The 21,890-nt window shown below is 43.3% G+C and overlaps 2 protein-coding genes across 6 annotated transcripts in view; one reads left to right on the top strand and one right to left on the bottom strand.

Moving 5' to 3' along the window:
- The window catches only part of LOC139538056 (arginine--tRNA ligase, cytoplasmic-like), a 31,811-nt gene extending 18,671 nt beyond the window's left edge, over positions 1-13,140 (top strand). For all 4 annotated transcript variants that reach the window (XM_071339997.1, XM_071339996.1, XM_071339998.1 and 1 more), the window contains 10 exons: positions 46-167; positions 537-657; positions 896-1,025; positions 1,750-1,854; positions 2,783-2,961; positions 3,484-3,593; positions 4,384-4,489; positions 5,432-5,604; positions 8,961-9,208; positions 12,896-13,140. In XM_071339997.1, coding sequence (XP_071196098.1) covers positions 46-167; positions 537-657; positions 896-1,025; positions 1,750-1,854; positions 2,783-2,961; positions 3,484-3,593; positions 4,384-4,489; positions 5,432-5,604; positions 8,961-9,208; positions 12,896-13,005 — 1,404 coding nt within the window. In that variant the 3' untranslated portion in view covers positions 13,006-13,140. The remainder of the gene's footprint in view (positions 1-45; positions 168-536; positions 658-895; positions 1,026-1,749; positions 1,855-2,782; positions 2,962-3,483; positions 3,594-4,383; positions 4,490-5,431; positions 5,605-8,960; positions 9,209-12,895) is intronic.
- A 2,808-nt stretch (positions 13,141-15,948) lies between these two features.
- Positions 15,949-21,890, bottom strand: part of LOC139538055 (rho GTPase-activating protein 7-like) — a 63,805-nt gene continuing 57,863 nt past the window's right edge. For both annotated transcript variants that reach the window (XM_071339994.1, XM_071339995.1), the window contains exons 10-14: positions 20,892-21,006; positions 20,160-20,381; positions 19,643-19,860; positions 19,157-19,330; positions 15,949-16,971 (exon numbers count right to left, since the gene is read on the bottom strand). In XM_071339994.1, coding sequence (XP_071196095.1) covers positions 16,863-16,971; positions 19,157-19,330; positions 19,643-19,860; positions 20,160-20,381; positions 20,892-21,006 — 838 coding nt within the window. In that variant the 3' untranslated portion in view covers positions 15,949-16,862. The remainder of the gene's footprint in view (positions 16,972-19,156; positions 19,331-19,642; positions 19,861-20,159; positions 20,382-20,891; positions 21,007-21,890) is intronic.

Genomic DNA, 21,890 nt, shown 5'->3' with positions numbered 1-21,890 from the left:
CGAAAACTATTGGATGAATCTTATGTGGATGTGTGTGTTTTCTAGGTGGTTGTGGATTTCTCATCTCCAAATATTGCCAAGGAGATGCACGTAGGTCACCTGCGCTCCACCATAATCGGGGACAGCATGTGTCGCCTGTTTGAGTTCCTAGGCTACGACGTGTTGAGGTCAGTAAATCAGTCAAAATGTGACAGACATAAATTCAGTTGATCTTTTTTTGAAGTGTACTGGTATCACTTTATTTTATGGTACAGAAATGACCAGGTATTTACTTAAAATGTAGTAATTAAACAATAATAACCTATGAATGTATGTAGAGTTTCTGTGTTACCTTATCAAACAGCTGTACCAGTTGTCAGTCAGTAATATACCATGACTAAGCCAAATGAATACCAACAAAGGCAGAGCAACCCCTACATTTCAGTTAGTTTATTTGACTCCCTGCCCTGCAGTATATCCTGTTGTTATTTTTTTTTGTGTGTGTGTTTGTTTGTTTACCATGTCGTCACTGCATGTGTTTGTGTTGTGTTCCCTAGGCTGAATCATGTGGGGGACTGGGGCACCCAGTTTGGCATGCTCATCGCTCACCTGCAGGACAAGTTCCCAAACTACCTGACCGTGTCCCCTCCCATTGGAGATCTGCAGGCATTCTACAAAGTGAGTCCACCCCAAAAAATTTAATAAAATTGACCACTACAGATGAAGGTGGTGGGTTTTTAAATACTTAAAGGGCATGACATCAGAAATGGCATGTCCGTTCCTCTGGGCAAATGTTGAGTTGTGTAGACTGTCCTAGGCATACACTACATACTGTTCCTCACTAACTGTCATCAAATATGTTACCTATTGTCTCCCCTGATGATATGAGTGATTCCTCCCTGTCTGTCTGTGCCAGGAGTCTAAGAAGCGTTTTGACGAGGAGGAGGACTTTAAGAAGAGGGCCTACCAGTGTGTGGTCAAGCTGCAGAGCAAAGACCCAGCCTTCATCAAAGGATGGAACCTCATCTGTGACGTTTCCAGGAATGGTGGGTGCGATGAATGGATAGATGAAGGGTTGATGAAAGTAAGAAATTATAGTAAAGGCTACGTTTTGTTCAAGGGTTAGTTAGACCTAATGCCAATTACTGTGAAGAGTCGAAAGTAACTAGAGTCCTAAAGACAACATTATCAGAAGTAAATTCACAAAAATATAGGCCTAGTACAGTAGTTCAGCTTTTAATGATAGGTCACAATCAGACAGACAGATGAAGTTGTGGCGTTTGCCATATTGGAGTTATTGACATCGTCAAAATGGGTGGTTCACATGGGGTGATGAGTTTTCATGGTGACTGCTCTATTGTCAGTTCGGTTTCATTGGGCTGTGTGTGTGTGTGTGTGTGTGTGTGTGTGTGAGAACGCGTGTGTGGGCGTGTATGATAAGGGCATGGCAGGCCTGAGGTGTCACAGTGCTCCATATTGTGTGATCTCTGGGAGGATTTAAAGCTTGATGTGGCAGACGGGGAGAGCGGGATGACTGAAGGGAGAGAAACTCAATGCCTTCATTAGTCAGCAGTCTTGTCCCCACTGAGACCCAGCTGAGGAAGGGCATTTGGGTTGCTCCATCCTTTTCTTTCTCCTTCATTTCCTCAACGAGTGACTTTACTTTCTCGTGTCTCATCCAAAGACATACGATGTAGTTGGTGTTGATTTCCCCCTAGTGTTGCTACTGAACTCCAACACAGATCCAACTCTTGTCTTTTTGTCTCGTAGAATTCCAGAAGGTCTACAACTGTCTGGACATCCAGATCATCGAGAGAGGAGAGTCCTTCTATCAGGAGAAAATGATCGCTGTGGTCAAAGAGTTTGAGGCCAAAGGTCAGTCAGTTTAAATCAAGCAAAACAAAGATAGCTTTACGTTGTCAGTCAGTTGATATTAATGTTGTTCATATTAAGATTGTACTCTTCACCTCAGGTGGGTTGCTGTACTGCAGGGATTCCCAGCCAAGGGGGCACAACCCCCATAGGGGGAGACAACTTTTCGTGGGGGGGTATGGGACCTTTCTTGGTTTGAGGGGTAAAAAAAAGTAAATAATATTCAGTTGTTTATACCGATCTAAAACAGCACATGCATCTGCAAAGCTTTAGGCTAGAAACAAGGTAAAATGCCAGAGGAAGATGCAGCCCTGATGCACATAGGAATATCTTTGGATTGTTTCTCTGACATTCAGAAGTTGAGCTATGACCTTCTAAAGTTGAGAAGTCAAAGAAATGTGACTTTGCTTGGGAAGTCTCATATAATGTCTGACTCTGTCGCTATCAATTGATCTATTCACTTTCTGTATTTAAAAAAAAAAAGAAACATATTTAACTAGGCAAGTCAGAACAAATTCTTATTTGCAATGACGGCCTACCCCGGCCAAACCTGGACGACGCTGGGCCAATTGTGAGCCGCCCTATGGGACTCCCAATCACGGCCGGATGTGATACAACCTGGATTCGAACCAAGGACTCTAGTGACGCCTCTTGCACTGAGATGAGGTGCCTTAGACCGCTGCTCCTCTCGGGAGCCCTAAAAGAAAATATGTATAGCCTACCTAAAATATATCCTGAGTTTTGCTAAACTATGTAGAATTGCAGGAAATTAGCTTCAAAGCAAGATTTTTCTAGGTCCCTCAAATTAAACTGGGGAAAAAGGTTGGGAACTCCTGCTGTGTACTGTACAGTGTTTGCTGTAGTGTGTACGTGTCCAGAAGGGGGCACTGTTGACTCAGCAATTATTTTTTCTCTCTTTCTCCCTCTCCAGGCCTGGTGGAGATGGACGAGGGACGTAAGATAGTGTTTGCCCCGGGCCAACAGATCCCCCTGACGGTGGTGAAGTCTGACGGGGGCTACACATACGACACTTCAGACCTGGCCGCCCTGCGCCAGCGGCTCTTTGACGAGAAGGCAGACATCATCATCTACGTGACGGACAGCGGCCAGGTGAGGAGGGGGTTGAGGGAGGCAGAGCCCCCCCCCCCCCAAAAAAAAGCCAATATTATTGCCTGAGTGCTAGCTTTTACAATGACAGCATTGGAGTTGGCAAGAGTACAAACAGATCTGGGACCAGGCTAGCTCTGTTGTGCCTCTGAGGTCCTCGCTGTGTGACGCCACCGGTGTCACCTGCTGAAAAGGTAATCCACTCAGGGTCAGTTGTCTGTGTCTTGGTTTCTCTGAGCCGGAGAGAAGTAAGATACTGTCAGTGACAGGCATGAGTAGAGGACTCCAGAGTACTGCCCTCTCACTGCAGTTCAACACCACAATGATTGGCTTGTCTGTGTGTTCACTCTCATTTTTTGGCTGTAAAATTTTCTACTGGAGTGGATCGTACATGTGAAGTCATTAGGTTTATTTGCAATGTTTTGCAACCATCCTTATTAGCCTGTCAAACTCGGTCTAAACATTTAACTGGTGCCCAATTCATGACTGTAGTTAATTATGCGTATGTTTTTTTTTTCACTACAGGGCACCCACTTCCAGGTGGTGTTTGCAGCGGCTCAGATGATTGGCTGGTACGACCCCAAGGTGACACGAGTGGAGCATGCTGGCTTTGGAGTGGTGCTGGGAGAGGATAAGTGAGTGTCTACAAATTACTGATTTTTTTTTCAGGGTCGTATTCATTAGCGCACAAAAACAAACAAAAGTTTACAGAAAACTAAAATGAGTGCTTCTTATTGGACAAGTCAAATGAGCCCTTCTTGTTTTAGTACGTTTTCTTCCATTTGGTGTCTAATGAACGCGCTCCAGATTCACATACGCCAACAATCACGTAATGGCAACAGACATATGCCTAATTAAGCATTCATAGCGCTGTATACTGTATTGGGCCATTCAAGAGACCACCGACCCACCTGCTGCGTGAGCCTATCAGCATATTGAATTAGCACTCTTAGGTTTTATTTGTCCATTCATTTGCTGTATTGGCCCATTGGTCACACATCATCTAGTTGTGTGTATGACTACTAGGAGTCTAATTACCGAGCAGACAATATCACCCAGTGCATTAATAAAGCATCAAACACAGTCAGAATGGGTTGTGTTGGTCGTAAGAGGCTGGAGGGGTGGTGAGAGGAGCAAGCTAAGTGGTGGTTTGTGGTTAGAGCCTGGTACTCCACTGTTGGGCTGAGAGGAAGCTGAAGCCCTGTTCAAACACTGTTCACTCAGTCAAATACTAGAAAGTGGAATAGCACACATCGTTTCTCATAATAATTAATTGAACATGATTTTACTCATTGAACATGATTGGATAGAGCGATGTAAGACCACCACTTTTTTCACAGATCCAGTTATGTTGGATTAATGGTGAAGGAATGGAAGAGTTCCTGAAGTGTTGAGTGAGTATTGTCCTTCCGTCTGTCTCTTCAGGAAGAAGTTTAAGACTCGGTCTGGGGACACGGTGAGGCTGATGGACCTGCTGGACGAAGGCCTGAAGAGGTCCATGGACAAACTCAAGGAGAAAGACAGAGACAAGGTGAGATAGATGCTGCCTGCGTTTCCATCAATACTGTGTAGCCATTTGTTTCATCCTAGTACCCTCCTGATTCTACTAGTCAACTCTTCTTCAAGGCCTTAATAATCAAAATAAATCCTGCAGGACACACACACATTGTGAGTAGAGTGTAAACACATCATTACTACAGCCTGAATAGTTATCTCTACAGCCTGAACGATGTCTCTATCTAGTCTTTATGTTCCAAAGGCAGAAACGCACGCTGCTTCCACCTGGCATAGCTGTCTGCCTACGTGCCAACTGCAGCCGCCTCTTCTTTTCTTTCAGTCTATGACGCAAGAGGAGGTCTTCTGAATCAGGGTTTCGCTAAGCCTATAATTGTCAAGGATATCGAAAGTTACACATGCTGCATTAAATTATGCAGAAAAGTAAGTAGGCGTATAATCATCCTGCTCCCTGGGGCGTAATCAATTTAGCAAATGCTGGCGGATGGAGCCAATTCAGATCTATTCTGAGATCTTTGTTTTGTTAGTGCAGTAAGCGTACCCCCGCCCATGCCCTATGTAGTTGGCATCAGTGGCACCACGGGGCAGGCCACCTTCTCGTCCCAACCTAATTTAAATACACCTGCCCGCACTGCTCAAAACACACTAATGCACATAAACCCTATACACACACTTACTAAAGAACACAATCCACACACATCCCCACTCTCTCTAGGTGTGAGCCTGTCCATTCCTAAGAGGGTATTGGACTCGACGTGGATGTTGGAAGAATTAGACTGTGTCCAGTGGGGAATGTGGGGTTTAAGGCATGAATGACAGGTCAGACTCATAGCAGTACAGTACTTCAACCTGTCCCAGATGTGTTGTGACACACAGAAACAAGTTGTGATCTGTGTCAGATGCCCAGTGGATTGAACACATGCCTGATTGCCTGGAACTCTGATCATGTCTAACTCAGGTGCTGAGCACAGAGGAGCTGACCAAGGCCCAGCACTCGGTGGCGTTCGGCTGCATCAAGTACGCCGACCTGTCCCACAACCGCATCAACGACTACGTGTTCTCCTTCGACAAGATGCTGGATGACCGGGGCAACACGGCCGCCTACCTGCTCTACGCCTTCACCCGCATCAGGTGATCCTTCGCTGGGCCGTTGGGAGCGACAACCAGCCCCTCCCTTTGTTCTCTCTCCCCTCCCCTGAATGTACTATGGGCTCAGTGGTATTGCGCCCAGTCTGTCTCCATTGATCTGCACACAGAGAAGGAGGGGAAAGAGGCGTTTCGCCCAGGATGGTCGATGGAAACACACTGAGTCAATAAAGCACTCACAGGTGGCGGCAGACCCACACTTGGGGGGGACTGGGGTTATACACGTACACACTAGGGGAGTACTTGTTCACCGAACTCATGGTTCGGTACGTATTGTGGTTTTGGAGTCACGGTTCGGTTTCGGTACAGTGGGAAAATTAAATGCCAACAGTTACTGTAGTTAATTAAGTTTAAAAAAATATAGACCCGTTCTGAAAGGACCCGAGCACAACAAGACCCGTTTCGTATTGACCTGGTTCGATTCAGACCCGGTCTGATCTGATCCCAGTAAGGGAAGCAGTAGAAAAGTCAATTTGTAAGTTACTTTATTAACCAGAGCTGATAAAGCGCGAGGGAGGGAGCGGTGCCGCTCTAGCAGGCAGAGGGGCCTTGCGGTGTGTGTACTGTGAGCGAGTGACACGGGCAAGGAGGGCTGGAGAGACGGCAACCAACCAAGCCGATTCGCACTAGTAGACTAATTTCTAGCTTGTCATAGCGAGATTATTTATCATCCATTATGATTACGACTGCAGCAAACCTAGAGAAGCTAGTTAACTAAACTAGCTAGGCTATTTGAGGGTACATGCGGTTTCTCCCTGCCCTACAGTTACAAATAACAACAACACCACCTCCATTCAGATTATTAACTGGCAGCCTACCTGTTGGCTCTTGGTCTTTGTAGCATGTCATATTTAACCTTTAATTACATCATTTTAATTCCATCTTCAGTTGATTATTTTACCTCCTAGTTTAATCAAATGGCTACCCGGACAATTTGCATTGTGTGCCCCCCCCCCCCCCAACCCCTCTTACGCTGCTGCTAGTCTCTGTTTATCATATATGCATAGTCACTTTAACTATACATTCATGTACATACTAACTCAATTGGCCTGACCAACCAGTGCACCTGCACATTGGCTAACCGGGCTATCTGCATTGTGTCCCGCCACCCATCATCCGCCAACCCCTCTTTTACGCTACTGCTGCTCTCTGTTTATCATATATGCATAGTCACTTTAACCAGATATACATGTACATACTACCTCAATCAGCTTGACTAACCGGTGTCTGTATGTAGCCTCTTTTTTTACTGTCTTTTTACTGTTTTTATTTCTTACCTTTTGTTCACCTAATACCTCTTTTGCACTGTTGGTTAGAGCCTGTAAGTAAGCATTTCACTGTCAGGTCTACACCTGTTGTAGTCGGTGCACGTGACAAAAAACTTTGATTTGATTTGCCACACATGGCAGTTGTATGACTGTAGTGCTGCTCTGATGATTTGCGATTGACCGACAACAACAAGCTACAGACATGCAGCATCATCCTTTTTTCTCTCAGAATCAGCTGCGAAGGGCTGCTTGAATTCAGAGCAGAGACTAAGTTGTTGTCTTTGCGTTTCCATCTTGCTCCGGTGGTAGGAATACTGGCGTAAATATGCCAACATGATTGAGGTGTTGGCAGCTGCATATGCTATTCTCGTTGAGCAGTTTCGAAATACTGTTAACGTTTTGTCCACAACTCTGTCAATCACCGTTGTAATCTACTGGGAAGCCAAAATGTTCCTGAACTGGACATTTAAACGAGGATGGAAGATCCCCCAATCCTGGTTTATCCACCCCACCACTCCCCATTTTACAGAACTACACAGAACAAAAATATAAATGCAGCATGTAAAGTGTTGGTCCCATATTTCATGAGCTGACATAAAATATTCCAGACAGTTTCCATCTGCACAAAAAGCTTATTTCTCTAACATAGTGTGCATTTCTCCTTTGACAAGATAATCCATCCACCTGACAGGTGTGGCATATCAATAAGCTAATTAAACAGCATGATCATTACACAGGTGCACCTTATGCTGGTGACCATAAAAGGCCACTCTAAAATGTGCAATTTTGTCTCACAACAGTGCCACAGATGTTTGACGTTTTGAGGGAGCATGCAATTGGCATGCTGACTGCAGGAATGTACACCAGAGCTGTTGCCAGAGAATTGAATGATCATTTCTCTACCATAAGTCGCCTCCAACGTCGTTTTAGAGAATTTGGCAGGACGTCCAATTGCCCTCACAACCACAGACCACGTGTATTGCGTCGTATGGGCGAGCGGTTTGCGGATGTCAACATTGTGAACAGCGTGCTCCATGGTGACGGTGGGGTTATGGTATGGGCAGACATAAGCTACCGACAACAAACTCAATTGCATTTTATCGATGGCAATTTGAATTCACAAAAATACCGTGACGAGATACTGAGGCCCATTGTTTTTTTTTTGTTTAAAAAAAAAGTTATCTGTGACCAATAATCATATCTGTATTCCCAGTCATCTGAAAATCATAGTTTAGGGCCTAAATACACTTATTTCAATTAACTGATTTCCTCATATTAACTGTAACTCAGTAAAATCTATGAAATTGTTGCATTTATATTTTTGTTCAGTATAGTTCCCCGCTGCGCCTCACAAAAGGATAGTTTGAAATGTGCCAGTTAAGATATACATTTTTATTACAACGTGCGCATAGGCTGTAGTTGTTTTTATCAGAATAGCATACAATGTTTTTTCAGATCGGTAAGTAAGCATTTCACTTAGTCCACATGAAGCATGTGAGAAATAGAAGTTGATTTGATTTACTCAAGGCGATGGCATACAACACACCGTAGGCTTAAGCCTATAGGCCTAGTGTATATTTTTTATGTATTCATTCAGGTTCACAGAGAGGACCGAACTGAGGTTCCTGTACCGAAAGGTTCGGTACGTGTACTGTTGTTACACCCCTAGTGATTTTTTTTATTTATGTATTTATTATTTTGCTTGATTGAGCATTGTTTGAAACCCCAGGATGCTGCTCATCTTGTAAATCTGTGGTTGTAGATGGCTAGTTAGATAACACAAAGGCATTGTTCTGGGATCATTTGATTACACAGATATAGTCTCTTTTGATAGCCATTGATGCTCCAACCAACTGAGCTGTCTGGACCAGCAGCATCACCTATTATCTTGTCCATTGTGGTTCCACCTAACAAGTGTTGTTATTATCATGTATTTATATGATAACTGCATAGGCAGGCTATCACAATATACAGTATGCACACCTTATAAAATGAAGAGGGAAAAAAACGTTGTCTGACATTAATATCCTACTCAACTTAATATCCCTTCCCCTCCTGTATCTATATCTGAAGGTCCATAGCCCGGCTGGCTAACATCGACGAGGTGGCGCTCCGTAAAGCAGCAGAGACCACGGATGTGCTCCTGCAGCACGACAAGGAGTGGAAGCTGGGCAAGTGTCTCATGCGCTTCCCTGAGATCCTGCAGAAGATCCTGGATGACCTCCTGCTCCACACGCTGTGTGACTACCTGTACGAGCTGGCCACCACCTTCACAGAATTCTACGACAGCTGCTACTGCATCGAGAAGGACCGCCAGACCGGTAGGGAAGAGACCCTGGGGTGGTAGAGAATGAAAGTTGTCCATCTTTCTATCAGTCTATTTGTCTGTCTCAATTCATCTATTCATCCATCCATCCAATGATCCATACTAAATGCTGGTTCTATATCTTTGCTGGTTCTAAATCTGAGATATTTCTTGGCTTTGCCAGTTGGTAATTGCTTTCATGCACTGCCCCAGACTTCTGCTATTCTCATATAATCCTAAATAGCCCACCGAGAGGGACAATCACAAACACCAGTCAGAGGGGTGGCGTCAGAGAGCAAGCATCGTTGTTAACCGATCCACTAGCATCTGTTAGCATTTACCCTACTGTGGGCCACATCGCTAATGCTAAGTCCTATTACCCAGGGTTTAGTAGATAAAAGTGTATTAGTTTAACATGCTGCTCTCAAGTTAGCGCCCAGGCTAGCCCTCCTCGCCACCAAACTGTGTGAATTCTAGGCCACATTAGCCAAAGCATCACATTAAGTGCTTAAAGTGTATTATAGAACTATACAATTCCGAATTGATCTATGATTTCCCATAACTGTTCTAAATGATCCCAGACAGCCGCTGTAATTACTATTTACAGTAGTATTTTACCCTTTACCTCATACCCATATCCCGGTTGAAAATGGCAGATTTGAGCACTGCATGCAACAAGAAGTTGCCCCCATCCTCCCGCTAATTGGGCAACTTTAGCATATTGTTTGTCTGAGTGAGGGAAATGCTGTGCATTAAGAGGACTCCAAATGTGCACTTCACATCTCCATATCATAAAACTCATGTCATATACAGTGTCAGTGTTCATGATCACTATGTTTGATGTACAGTTACAAGATGACATGGTGTCATACCTTGGGTTGTTCTGAACAAAATGAGCCTATGTTTGTCAATTCTGAAGAAAATTCACAGCGGAAACACGCACCTGAATGCACTCATGACTAGGGTTGCAAAGGAAGGGTATATTATTGGAAACTTTCAAAGTTGACCAGTAATCTTCCAGAAATGATGTATCTTTCAAGGATTTAGTGGCCTTTTGGGGCACTTCAGATTACCACAGGTGTCTGTTATTATCACATGTAAAATAATCAAATAAAATGATTTTAATATAGAATGACATAGCTTTAAACCTGATCCTAAATATAAACATTCAACTTAGTGAATACCATTGGTGTTTATTTTGAGGGTTTCAGCATGACAATTCCATATACATTTGTATACTTATTTTACTATGTCAATATGTAAACTATATATATATATATATATATATATATATATATATATATATACAGAAGTACAGTACCAGTCAAAAGTTTGTACACACCTACTCATTCCAGGGTTTTTCTTTATTTGTACTAGAATAATAGTGAAGACAACTATGAAATAACACATGGAGTCATGTAGTAACTTTTTTTTTTTTTTTTTTTTACAAATCAAAATATATTTGATATTCTTCAAGGTAGCCACCCTTTGCCTTGATGACAGCTTTGCACACGCTTGGCTTTCTCTCAACCAGCTTCATGAGGTAGTCACCTGGAAGGCATTTCAATTAACAGGTGTGCCTTGTTAAAATTGAATTTGTGGAATTTCTTTTTTTCTTAATGCGTTTCAGCCACTGAGTTGTGTTTTGATTTCCCTTACTCCCAGTGAAGGGAAATCATCACGCTACAGCATAAAATGACATTCTGGATGATGCTGTGCTTCCAACTTTGTGGCAACAGTTTGGGGAAAGCCCTTTCCTGTTTCAAATGACAATGCCCCCGTGCCCAAAAACTAGGTCCGTACAGAAAAGGATTGTCTCAGTATATATTACTTTAACTGACATTTGTTATTCGCACCCGATATCTAATTTGGCCCAAGGGGGGGGGTGCTGCATCATTCGTGGGGGACGACATGTTTACTGTTGCCTTGTTTGTTAGTGTAAATTAATGTGGAAATGGTATTGTTTGTCAATTACAATGACGTCCATGTCCTTAATGTCCCGTCTGTGTAATTTGCCCTCCCCCTCATTACCATCTTAATTAGGGATTTAGCAGCAATGCTGATGAAACCATATTGTATTTGTTGGCTTTCATTATTATTATACCGGGTTCTTCCCCCAAGGAAAATAACATGCAAATTCCCATGATATGGTAAGGCCTAGGACGGCCCAACTTGGCGTGATGGTAAAAGCCCATGGGCTACACCCTCTCATGCATTGCCATGCCAATGGTGGCGCTATAAGAAGTGATTGAAAATGCCAACTTTGAAAGCTCACGCCCTTCACCCCATTTGAACTAGAGTCCTGAAATGTAGTGTGTAGATCTTTCTGCTCACAAGGAACACATTTACCTTAAGGACCCATAAAGTCCGTCATGATGGATTTTCTGCCATTTGGAATTTTGTGAAAAATGCTTAAAACGCTGCTACTCTAGCACAAATGACCGATCTGCACGAAACTTGATATCTGGCATCTATGGACCAAGGTGTCTCAAAGTACTTTTTTCCAGGCTAGTATGTCAAATAACATGGCCTCTACTGACCAATAAACATTCAAATGGGCGTGGTTTCGCACATAAATGCCTATAAATCAGTCATGGATATTTGTAGTGTAATTCAACTTGGTACATGTGGGAAACACTGTCAAGATTCAGCATAACTGGGGCCTCGCGAGTGGAGCAGTGGTCTAAGGCACTGCATCGCAGTGAAACCCATGAGGCACAATTGGCCCAGCGTTGTCCGGGTCAGTGGAGGGTTTGGCCTGCCGGGATGTCCTTTTCCCACAAATTGGTGCGGCTGGCTTCCGGGTTAAGCGAGCAGTGTGTCAAGAAGCAGTGCGGCATGGCAGGGTTTTGTTTTGGAAGATGCATGGCTCTCGACCTTCACCTCTCCCGAGTCCGTACGGGAGTTGCAGCGATGGGACAACACTGTAAACACCAATTGGATATCACGAAATAGGGGTAAAAAACAACAACAAACAAGCACCTTTTATATTGACCACACGGTGGCACTATAATGGGCACATTTTGATATCTCGATCTGTTTGACAGTGATGAAATTCGGAAATTCATGCTCAAGGTTATGAGTCTAGCTAACCTGTAAAGTATGGTTCAGTTTGGCCACATTGTTGTACAGAACTTGTACAGAACTTGTTGTACAAATTGTTGTACAGGAAAAACCATTCATGCAAGCTCATTGTCTCATAGCGGCCATATTATTTCAGTTGGTATCTTGGAAAATAGTGTGTTTTTGAAGATGTGCATCCATAGATGCTATATTCCAAATATGTTGCCGATCAGTCCAGCGGTTCTGGAGAAGAAGACGTTTAAAGAAGTCAACATTGAAACTGGTCCAAAATACATCAAAAGCGTATTCTATTGCATGATCAGTTTGATTTTGATTTCTGATTTGGTAAGTGTGGTAAACAGTAAAGAAGTAGGTCATCCCAGGGCAATGTGTTCAATTTGTCCTGGCACAATGGGCACACAGCTGAACTCCATCAACACTGCTTGCAGCTTTAATTTCTATTGGATCTTCTCATCGTGTAGCAATATGCCCCATGGATCGTTGAGTTGTGAATATTGCATAGCATCACATCTATTTAGTGACTGTTCTGTTATTAAGCAATGTTATGTGATTTTAGTGGAATTTGATTGGATGAAATGACCTAAGATCTATGTGTTTACCCATCTCTCTCACTCAACAGGTGAGGTGGTGAAAGTGAACATGTGGAGGATGCTCCTGTGCGACGCCACTGCCGCCATCATGGCTAAAGGCTTCGACATCCTGGGCATCAACCCGGTTTCCAGGATGTGACTTCAGTGACATCACCATGCCCTCCTCCCAACTCCTCAGACTACAAGGGGTGGGGACTCTTCAACCCATTAATGTCACCTGGGATTTTACTGTATACTAAATAAAATAAACTGCTTGTAAAACGTTTTTAAAAAATGCACTGGCAACATGCTCATCTTTCTCCATATAAATGTCAGAATACCTACCAAGAGATTGAGGAATGGCTGGAGAGGCTGCCAAAACAGCAATACTGACCTGGGCTACAGCTCAATCATTGTACATGGGGTCCAAGATGGCTGTGTTACATTTTATCTTGGTTTATTGTAGTAAATCAATAAACACTATTTCAGATGAAATACAAGAGAAACATCCAGCACACTGTAGATCGCGAAGGGACATGTCCAAAAAAAGATGCTTAAGTAGCTAAACATATCCATTCGTTCTTGAAGCGTGTCGCTAAAATAGAGCACATTATTTTGACTTTGAGTATCATTTTTGGGACGTTTGCCTTTTGAAGTCGACAGTGAGAAGGTTTTCTGTCGTCTTTGTCCAGCTATCCCATCTGTCATCCAAGTCTATATATTTGAAACCCAGGCACCTGTGTTATTGGTCACTTGAGGACAGAGAGCCAAGTGAAGACTCTTGCTTGTCCTGAAAAAGATTGCGAATCAATGGTGTTTGAATTATATTTTTCATACTTTTCAATCCACTTTCATGTCAATACTCAATGCTATATATTTTTGTTAGACTCCATAATTTTCATACAGTGGAGATTTAAATGCCTGATTCACACTACATGGCTGACCCAAACCATACTGTGCTGGCTCTATTTTATTTTCAAATTGTCCTTTTCAGCATGGTTCCAACAACAATGGTGTATCCATAACCAGGCCAGCCCAGTACAGCTTGGCTAGGCTCAGTTTTCCCTATAGTGTTTATCCGGCAACAGAGAGACTTGGGGACAACCTTTGTTCTCCCCGGTGACAGTGGTAGTAGCTCCTCACCCTGGTTATTTCCATACATGCCAAGGTTAAATGAACACCAGTGATGTGAATGCCTTGTCCCATCCTGATAATCAGCTGTGTGATTAATGGAATTGATTAGCCCAGCTAAGTGGACCATTGCATATTATTTACTCATTTCACAGGTAGCCGTAAACCCACAGGTATCGATTACACCAGACTGAAGTTCTAAATTTCACATGATAACAAGGGGAAGGAGAAATAGCAAGAAGACTTAATTGGTTTGTCTTTCGATGCCAAATAGCCCATGCTGTTATGGTTGGAGCTACATTGTTGGCTAAAATACCATATTTTCTGTGCAGGTTCGATTAACAAGGTGCATCTAAGACTTCGCACAGCTTGTGCCTTAACTGGCTTTACATAGTTGGTACTTTCAGATCCATTGGAGCATAAGGTGTCCATGGCTTTCCACTTCACTCATTACTGTGTGAGGACTTTTGCCCCATGCCAGGGTTTCATTGAGTTTGACACAGCATGTGGTTGCATACTTATTAGACTTGTGGCCTTCAACTATTCTCATTAGCCTCTCAAATGAAGTTGGACTAGCCTGAATAACCCCAAAACCAACTGTTTTCTCTGTCGTCTCTTTCAACTAAGTGTTCTGTGTTAGCAGGCGCACTAAATTAGAGAACCAACTCTTTATAGATGATAAATTATAGATCTCACACTCTGAGGCAGCCCTCAAGACTTTAATTGTAAGGCTGTGTATGCCCATGGGAAAGTTATGCACTGTTGTAGATGAACTTATGCTGTAAAGGATGCCGCGAGGTGAGCAATATAATATTGTTCCAACTCGAGTTGAGCTCATAAACTGCCAAGAGGAAGTCTCTGTGTATGATCCATCACCAGAACGTATTAAATATCCATACACTTTATTTGTATTCATCTTTTATCATTTCACTGCATGACTTTATAGCCGCTCCTCAGTGATTCCCAGTGCCTTTATTAAAAATGTATGTCTTCCACAAAATGGGTACTTTGGTGTGCAGGTCCCTGGTTGAAGGACAATATGCTAAAGGAGTTTTGACAGAGGCTTCAGGAGGAAAATGGTTTGCCACGTTGTTTTGACACCAAGCTTCAATAGCACGTGCATTAACAATAGGAATATAGATCCCTCAGCAGTAGTCTATGGTTTCATCTTATTCTGCCCCTCTGGGTCAGCCAGCCAGGTGACTTCACTGCACAAAATTAATGTGTTTTTCCTCAAGTGTCTACTTCAATTTCCATGGACTGTAGTAACATCCCGGTCTTTCGTGCTATACTACTAGGTTACCAAGTGTTAGGTGGTGAGAGGTTAGGCGTCAAGGATCTGTTGTAATATTTCTGGCCTGATTCCATCATGACCTCTTTTGACCTTTTGAGTTAGAGTCATCAAGTTGTCAAGACACTTACTGATTGCGCAACCTTATGGAATGGATTTACCCGAACCCAATCTGAAATCTTCGCCACAGTCACTAGCGCTGTTATATGCTATACGTTGCTGTTATTAAAGAATGTTATAGGAATTCCAACCGTCATCTTTTATATCCAGCCTGATTGCCTAACCATGTGAGGTATTTTTACTTCCCAGTCTCATGCAGTTATTCAGCATATTCCTGATCTTAGGGGAATGCCTCAGTACTAAGTGTTTTAAAGGGGATTGAATTGTCATCTTGGAGATGACTCAATACGATATGCAAATGAAAATTATGCAAATATGACACGAGTGGGCAGTTTGACAGCATACATAATTTCCTAAGTGTATTGTAACAGGGAGAGAATGTTTGTCTTTGGAAATGTACATCATAAGCCCAGACCTGTAAATCTTCTCTGATGGAAGCAGTGTGACACATCTTCCTCTGGATGTTCGCTATTTCAGGGTCTTCAGAGGGAACAATCAGTGTGACTGGCTGGGATTCAAGCAGGCCATCAACACGACACACACAAAAGCGAGAAGGCTATAGAGAAATCAACATTTTAATCAGTTGTCATTATTGATGTATCATTTCAATTCAGCACACTTATTACAAAAAAGGTACGCTGCAGTTTTTTTCATCTTAAAAAACAATATATAAATAAATCTCTTACTATTGCTAAATACATATTTTGTTTAATTTTAAGAAATATAAGCCATTTAATAAGATAAAGCACACATTTATGAATATGTACATGTATAAACATACTGTGTCATACATTTGTAAGTTTACAACATTAGACACACTTTAAAACCAGAGCAACACTGAAGTGTCAAGTCAAATACACACATACAAGTAAAATTAAGTAATGATATTTTTTTGACAGTAAAATAATTTACAGAGTACAGTTTTGAGGACCGCAACCTGCCTCGCTGGATATCTGTCACAATGGCACATGTACAAGAGAATCTCCTCAGTTCTCAACTGCAAGACAAGGCTTTCCTAAATCCTTGACTTTGCCCTGCTTGAAAGTGTGACCAACCGAGGGTTTTATCGCCAAAAAGGTATATTTTCTACTGAACTGTCACACAAGGCCCTGTTCCAACTCTCTGCCGGAGGCCCCCCTGCCATGCATTAGGCCTGAAACAGTCACTTAAATGGGATGAGACATTTCATTACGGTGACAGGCTCCCGAGTCACTCTTGATAACGCAAAGCTCTGCCGCCTCCGCCTGAACACTTCATCAGACGACCCCTGCTGTGAGTCCGCTTCTGGAATTCACATCAGGTCTCGGGTTTAAGACAACTTCTCAGCTCCCCCTCCTCTCTTGCCTTCTACTCCCTCTTTCATTTCCTCTGCTACAGCTTTATGCCTGGAGGCTTCTGTCTCTGTCTATCTGTTTGTGTTGTTCTCCTCTCTCTTTCGGCTCGACAAGGCCTGGGCTCTGCCTCGGGACTATGACTCAGATCTTGGTCTGTCTATGGTCAGGTCTGAAGGAGTCCCTGATAGCCAGCAGGTTGGAAGCCAGTAGGTGTCCACTCACTCTGTTGTGCCACTCCTGGGACCGGCCCCTGGAAACCACACAGGAAAAGGAAGTTAGTACACAGGAAGCATCACCAGGGTTCAGATGAGACAGTCAGAGAAACACAAGGGCCGCATTTCAGGCAGACTACACTGCAGTTGCCTGCCAGACCTGACCATATCAGTCAGTCGGCAGGTTTCCATCGACCCACGTTTATTCTACAAAAGCAATGTCACAAATTATTGCAACATGTGTAATGGAAACGGCAGATGTAGGATACATTTGACATTTTTGTCATTTAGCAGACGCTCTTATACATAGCGACTTACAGGAGCAATTAGGGTTAAGTGCCTTGCTTGAGCACATCGACAGATTTTTCACCTAGTCGGCTCGGGGATTCGAAACAGCAACCTGGTTACTGGCCAAACGATTTTAACCACTAGAAATGTTCTAAAGATCGACAACATTTTTATCTGTTCAACGGGTGTATTTTTTCTTTAGTCTAACTGTGTTTTTCGAATAAATTATGATTGTTGAATAATTTTGAAGGTACGCGGGGCACGATGTCATCACGTAACTATAAAGCTCCACTCCACATGTAATTCTGAAGGCCTACTGCTTGCTAAAAAAGAAAAATTCAACTATTGAAATGATGTTTCTTTGCAGGACAAGGATTGTCCTGACTCAAGAATTCTTGAATTGTTTCACCTTGCTTTTCGGTTTGGTTGGCAAGTTTCACTATCCAATTATTTCTAATCTACAGGAATGCAAGTTTCACCATGGCATGGACTGTGGCGATATGTTGCCACGTAAGAATGATTATAATTATGGCAAATATTAGTCAATTATTGCATTCTATCCATGCTGGCTTTCGCAGGCTACCTGAGACATGAAACAGATAGGTGGGAGGGAATAGCCTGTCACCAATTTATTAGGCCTAATGCGCAATTTGCCTAAATAGATCATGGAAACACTTCAACCACTTTTTATTTATGGTGGGACGTCATTACGTTCAGCTGTTTTTATCGACACAAAATGGTTAAATGGAAACGCACTGTAGCATGCAATTAACTCATCTATTTTAAAGGCAACCTTTCTAAATATCAACAAAAACTATCGCTGGACAAGTTAATGGATAACTAGTGATGTGACAAGCAACCATTGCTGCATGTAGCAATATAGTCTGCCTGGAACGCAACCAAACCTTGCTGCATGAGACACACTGACAGACCCTTTCACTTTCAATTTCCTCTATATCCTCTGATTGGATCAGTTTCATTGGCCTTCGCTATTAAGCTTAGCAGACTGAAGACCAGTTCATTTATTATCGATAATAGGAAAACATTTCACTGCACTTATCGGGTGTATGTGACAATTAAAAAAATGGTCTAATGCCACTGGCACCACAAATAAGGCCAATACATTTTAGGCCTGCCAAGCTCTTTTCTATGAGTATTTAAAGAGAGTAGAACAAGGCAGAGATGTTCTCCATTGTTGCTCAGTTCTGATGTAATGAAGTGAAAAAAACCTGCAGAGATAATCGTGTGAATCTGTCTTGTTGGCAAACCGTCTCGTTCAAATCTCACTATGCTGCCTTACTGAAACTCCTAGTGTGATGAAAGTGTGGCTAAGTGAGTAGTCAACTACTTCCACTGATGCTGGTCTATTGGAGCAGTACAATATATTTCAGTATAAGACACACACTCCCTCTACTTTCCCCTCATTCTCTTTCACAGTCTCTCTTTTGACTTCCCTCTGTCATTCTCTATCTTTTCATTTAATCTCTCTCTCTCTCTGTCTCTGTGTGCTTCTAGACACCTGTTTTCCATTGCCTGGCTTGGTTCATTAAATCAGCTGAAACAAATGGAAACAGCGGGGGTCTACAGAATAACCCAGCAGAAACACGCAGGGAATAAATTGATCATGTAAGAAGCAGAAAATCTAGAGAGAACTTTGAAGAGAGCTAAATCAAGTGTACACGAGGGGTCCCTTCTTTCTGTTCATTTCTTTATTTTCTCTATTTGAGTGTCTCTTTTGAAAAGCTGTGATTGCACTTGAGATACTGCAGAGAATACCTCATTACTGAAGGTAAAGAATAAGCTAGTCTCTGGATATCTTTTTTAAAGGCTCTACATTTTCTAAAATCTTTCATATTCTCTCACATCCTCCCTCTCACTTCCTCCTCCCCTCTTACCCTCCCTTCCTCCCTCCCTCCCTTCCTCAGTCTTTCCTACCTTGTATCTGTACGACTGAGGTGTGTAAGTCGGGACCTCTTGGCCCCCAGGGGTTCTACCAGGTAGAGACAAGAGAGGACCTGGGCTCTCACCCCCTCCATGGGTGCCTCACGGTGCTCTGTAGACACAGCCGACACATAAGCAGGGCCAGCCGACAGGTCTGACTGCCAGGTCCTGCATAGGGAAATGATAGGAGATTAAAACAGACTTCAGACTCAAGCGGAGTGAGAAATAGACCCTCAGATATTCAGCTACCATTTGACTGGGTGTTTGAGTAAACAGTCAACAATTCTTTGACCCCAACACTTTAATGTAACTAAACTAAACTAGCTTTTTCATTTTTCATTCACTGTAATGCTTTAGCCAGAGTGTTCAAGTCCAAGCTAAACTCTGTCCCTGACTCCTCTGTCCCTTATACTCTTAAGCAGCAGAGTCAGCAGCCTGTCTAAAGACCAATGCAGCGTCGCCCTGGTAACACCTCATTACCTCAGCAGCAGGTGCTCCTGTGGCGGCCGGGATCCCAGGCCTTGCAGGAGGTAGCGGTAGACCTCGGTGTCCTTGGTCAGGGTCTGGACTACTGCAGACTGTTTGAGGGTCTTCTCCCAGTGCCCATGCTCCCTCAGGACCCGCTGGAGGGCCTCTTTCTGGGGAGCATCTACCTCAACAGAGCCCTTCCACAACCGCAGGGGCCAGCCATCATCGACCTGGTATGGGATGGGGGGGGGGGTGAGACCCAGTGTGAGAACATGATTTTGACCTTTGATAACCCCTCTTACTCGACACACATCTCAGCTCAAGCTCTGTGTGCTTAATGTGTCTGACTCACTGGAGAATGTTTTTATGTTGACTCATACATAATTAACCTTTCATTAGTCTGGGCTGTTCTTTATAGGTGTTGTTTTGGTAGTGGCTTGCTGTCAAAAACGTTTATTGGTCACTGTATTCATTCATTTTATTTTATTCATGAATTAATTAATTCATTCCATCAGATTCCACCACACACCTTCTTAAAAACCAGGTCCACATTGTCTGGTCCAGAGCAGGACTCCCAGCCTCTACTCTTCTCCCTGGCCTCTCTCAACAGGTGCTGGGTGGTCTGGACCAGTCTGGCCCTCTCATCCTGCTCCTCCTCCCCACCCTGAGAGGGCGAACTCCGACCCCCATCCATCCAGACAGTCTCCTCACTGGGGTTGCTCACACTCTGGCCCGGCCAGAACTCTGGAAGCTGGAAGGATCAGAGAAAGAGAGAGGAAGAGTTAGCTTGACGTTTTCACAAATAGGGCCACATATGACTTCATCTCGACAACCAGAACCAAATATTGCGTGTTAACGTCTGTCACAAGAAACTACATATGACTTCTTGACCATTTGATATACTATTGCATTAAGCGAGGCTATGGTGATTAATAGCCTGTTGGCATTCATGTTCTCATTTTCTGATATTCTTATTCGGTATAATCAAGTCAATAAAATGAACTGACTGAACTGAATAACATAGATGAAGTGCCTCATTTAATTGCCCCTGCAGATGGGTTATGGTTATGAACAATAGGAAAAGTGTCTGTCTGCTTTTTGTAACGTACTTTACGTACTACTGCACAGAGAGAGTACACTCATGAGAGAATGGTGTGTGCTCTGCTGGGTCTTGGCAGTAACACCTACACGCTGTGCATACATGTGATGTGGATTAGTGTGGCTAGAACAGGCTGTACCCTAACTTTACTGTAGTGTGTACCTTGAAGAGGCACAGGGACTCCGTCACCATGTGGGCCAGGCCTTGAGTGGCAGCCAGGTTCTCACTAAGGTCCCTTTGGTCAGGCCTACCCAGGCTGTACTTCCTTTGTCTTGACCTAGGTCAGAGAAACAGGAAATGTCATTACATCAGAGTTGAAAATGTATGGAGTAGTTTCTATTGCTACGCTAGGCTTCCATAGACTCATACTATGCAGTTTATTTGTGACCCTTACAAGCAGAAACTGAGAAAAGGGACTGCTATTCAATATAAAAAGCAACGTCAGCATCGACTTCCAAACTAATTAAAATATGTAGCAAAGCAAAACAGCAAAAGATTTACTAACGCCACTGTATCCTAGAAGCACAATGTGCCACAACACAACAGTCCATTGGAGTGGAGTTGATTTGTTCTGGTCATTGTTTCCAGTGTGAGAGTGTGACGTGTATCAAGGCAGAACTCTGTTTCCAGTGATGGGAGATACAGAGTGTGTGTTGTGTTCTGATTTCCATCAGTGCTCTGCTCTTACAGCCTGTGGGGTAATGGCTGAGCCCGCTGGCTCCCCTGGACTGCTGGCCTGGCACAAGGAAGAGGAGGAGGAGGAGGGGGGTGGTCTATTGTCTCTGACCGGCTACATCAGACACAATCAGGCCTGTGCGATATGACATCACTGGGTCCACCACGTGACTTTTCGACGTGAAGTTGGAACTTCTAGACATGCTGTCAGAATACCGGGTAACAGCAGAGTGTGTGCAGCTGAGCTGTGTGTGTGTTTGTGTGTCTATCTTTGCCAACAACTACAGATAACTAGTCTTGTGAGCTGAGCGCCAGACTCAAAAGCTAAGTTCATAGACAGATGTGTTTTGAAAAATGAATCATGTGCAAATGTGTCTCCCTGTTTCTCACCTGGACCGTCTCTTTCTCTCTCTCTCCCCTCTCTTTCCCTCCACCCCTCTCTCCCCTTTTTATCTTTCTCTTGCAGTAACCAGCTGAACAGTATTA

The sequence above is a fragment of the Salvelinus alpinus genome, chromosome 13, assembly GCF_045679555.1.
Source record: "Salvelinus alpinus chromosome 13, SLU_Salpinus.1, whole genome shotgun sequence".
NCBI classification, from domain to species: Eukaryota; Metazoa; Chordata; class Actinopteri; order Salmoniformes; family Salmonidae; genus Salvelinus; species Salvelinus alpinus.
The sequence above is the reverse complement of the archived record's forward strand: the minus strand, read 5'-3'. Positions and strand labels throughout refer to the sequence as shown.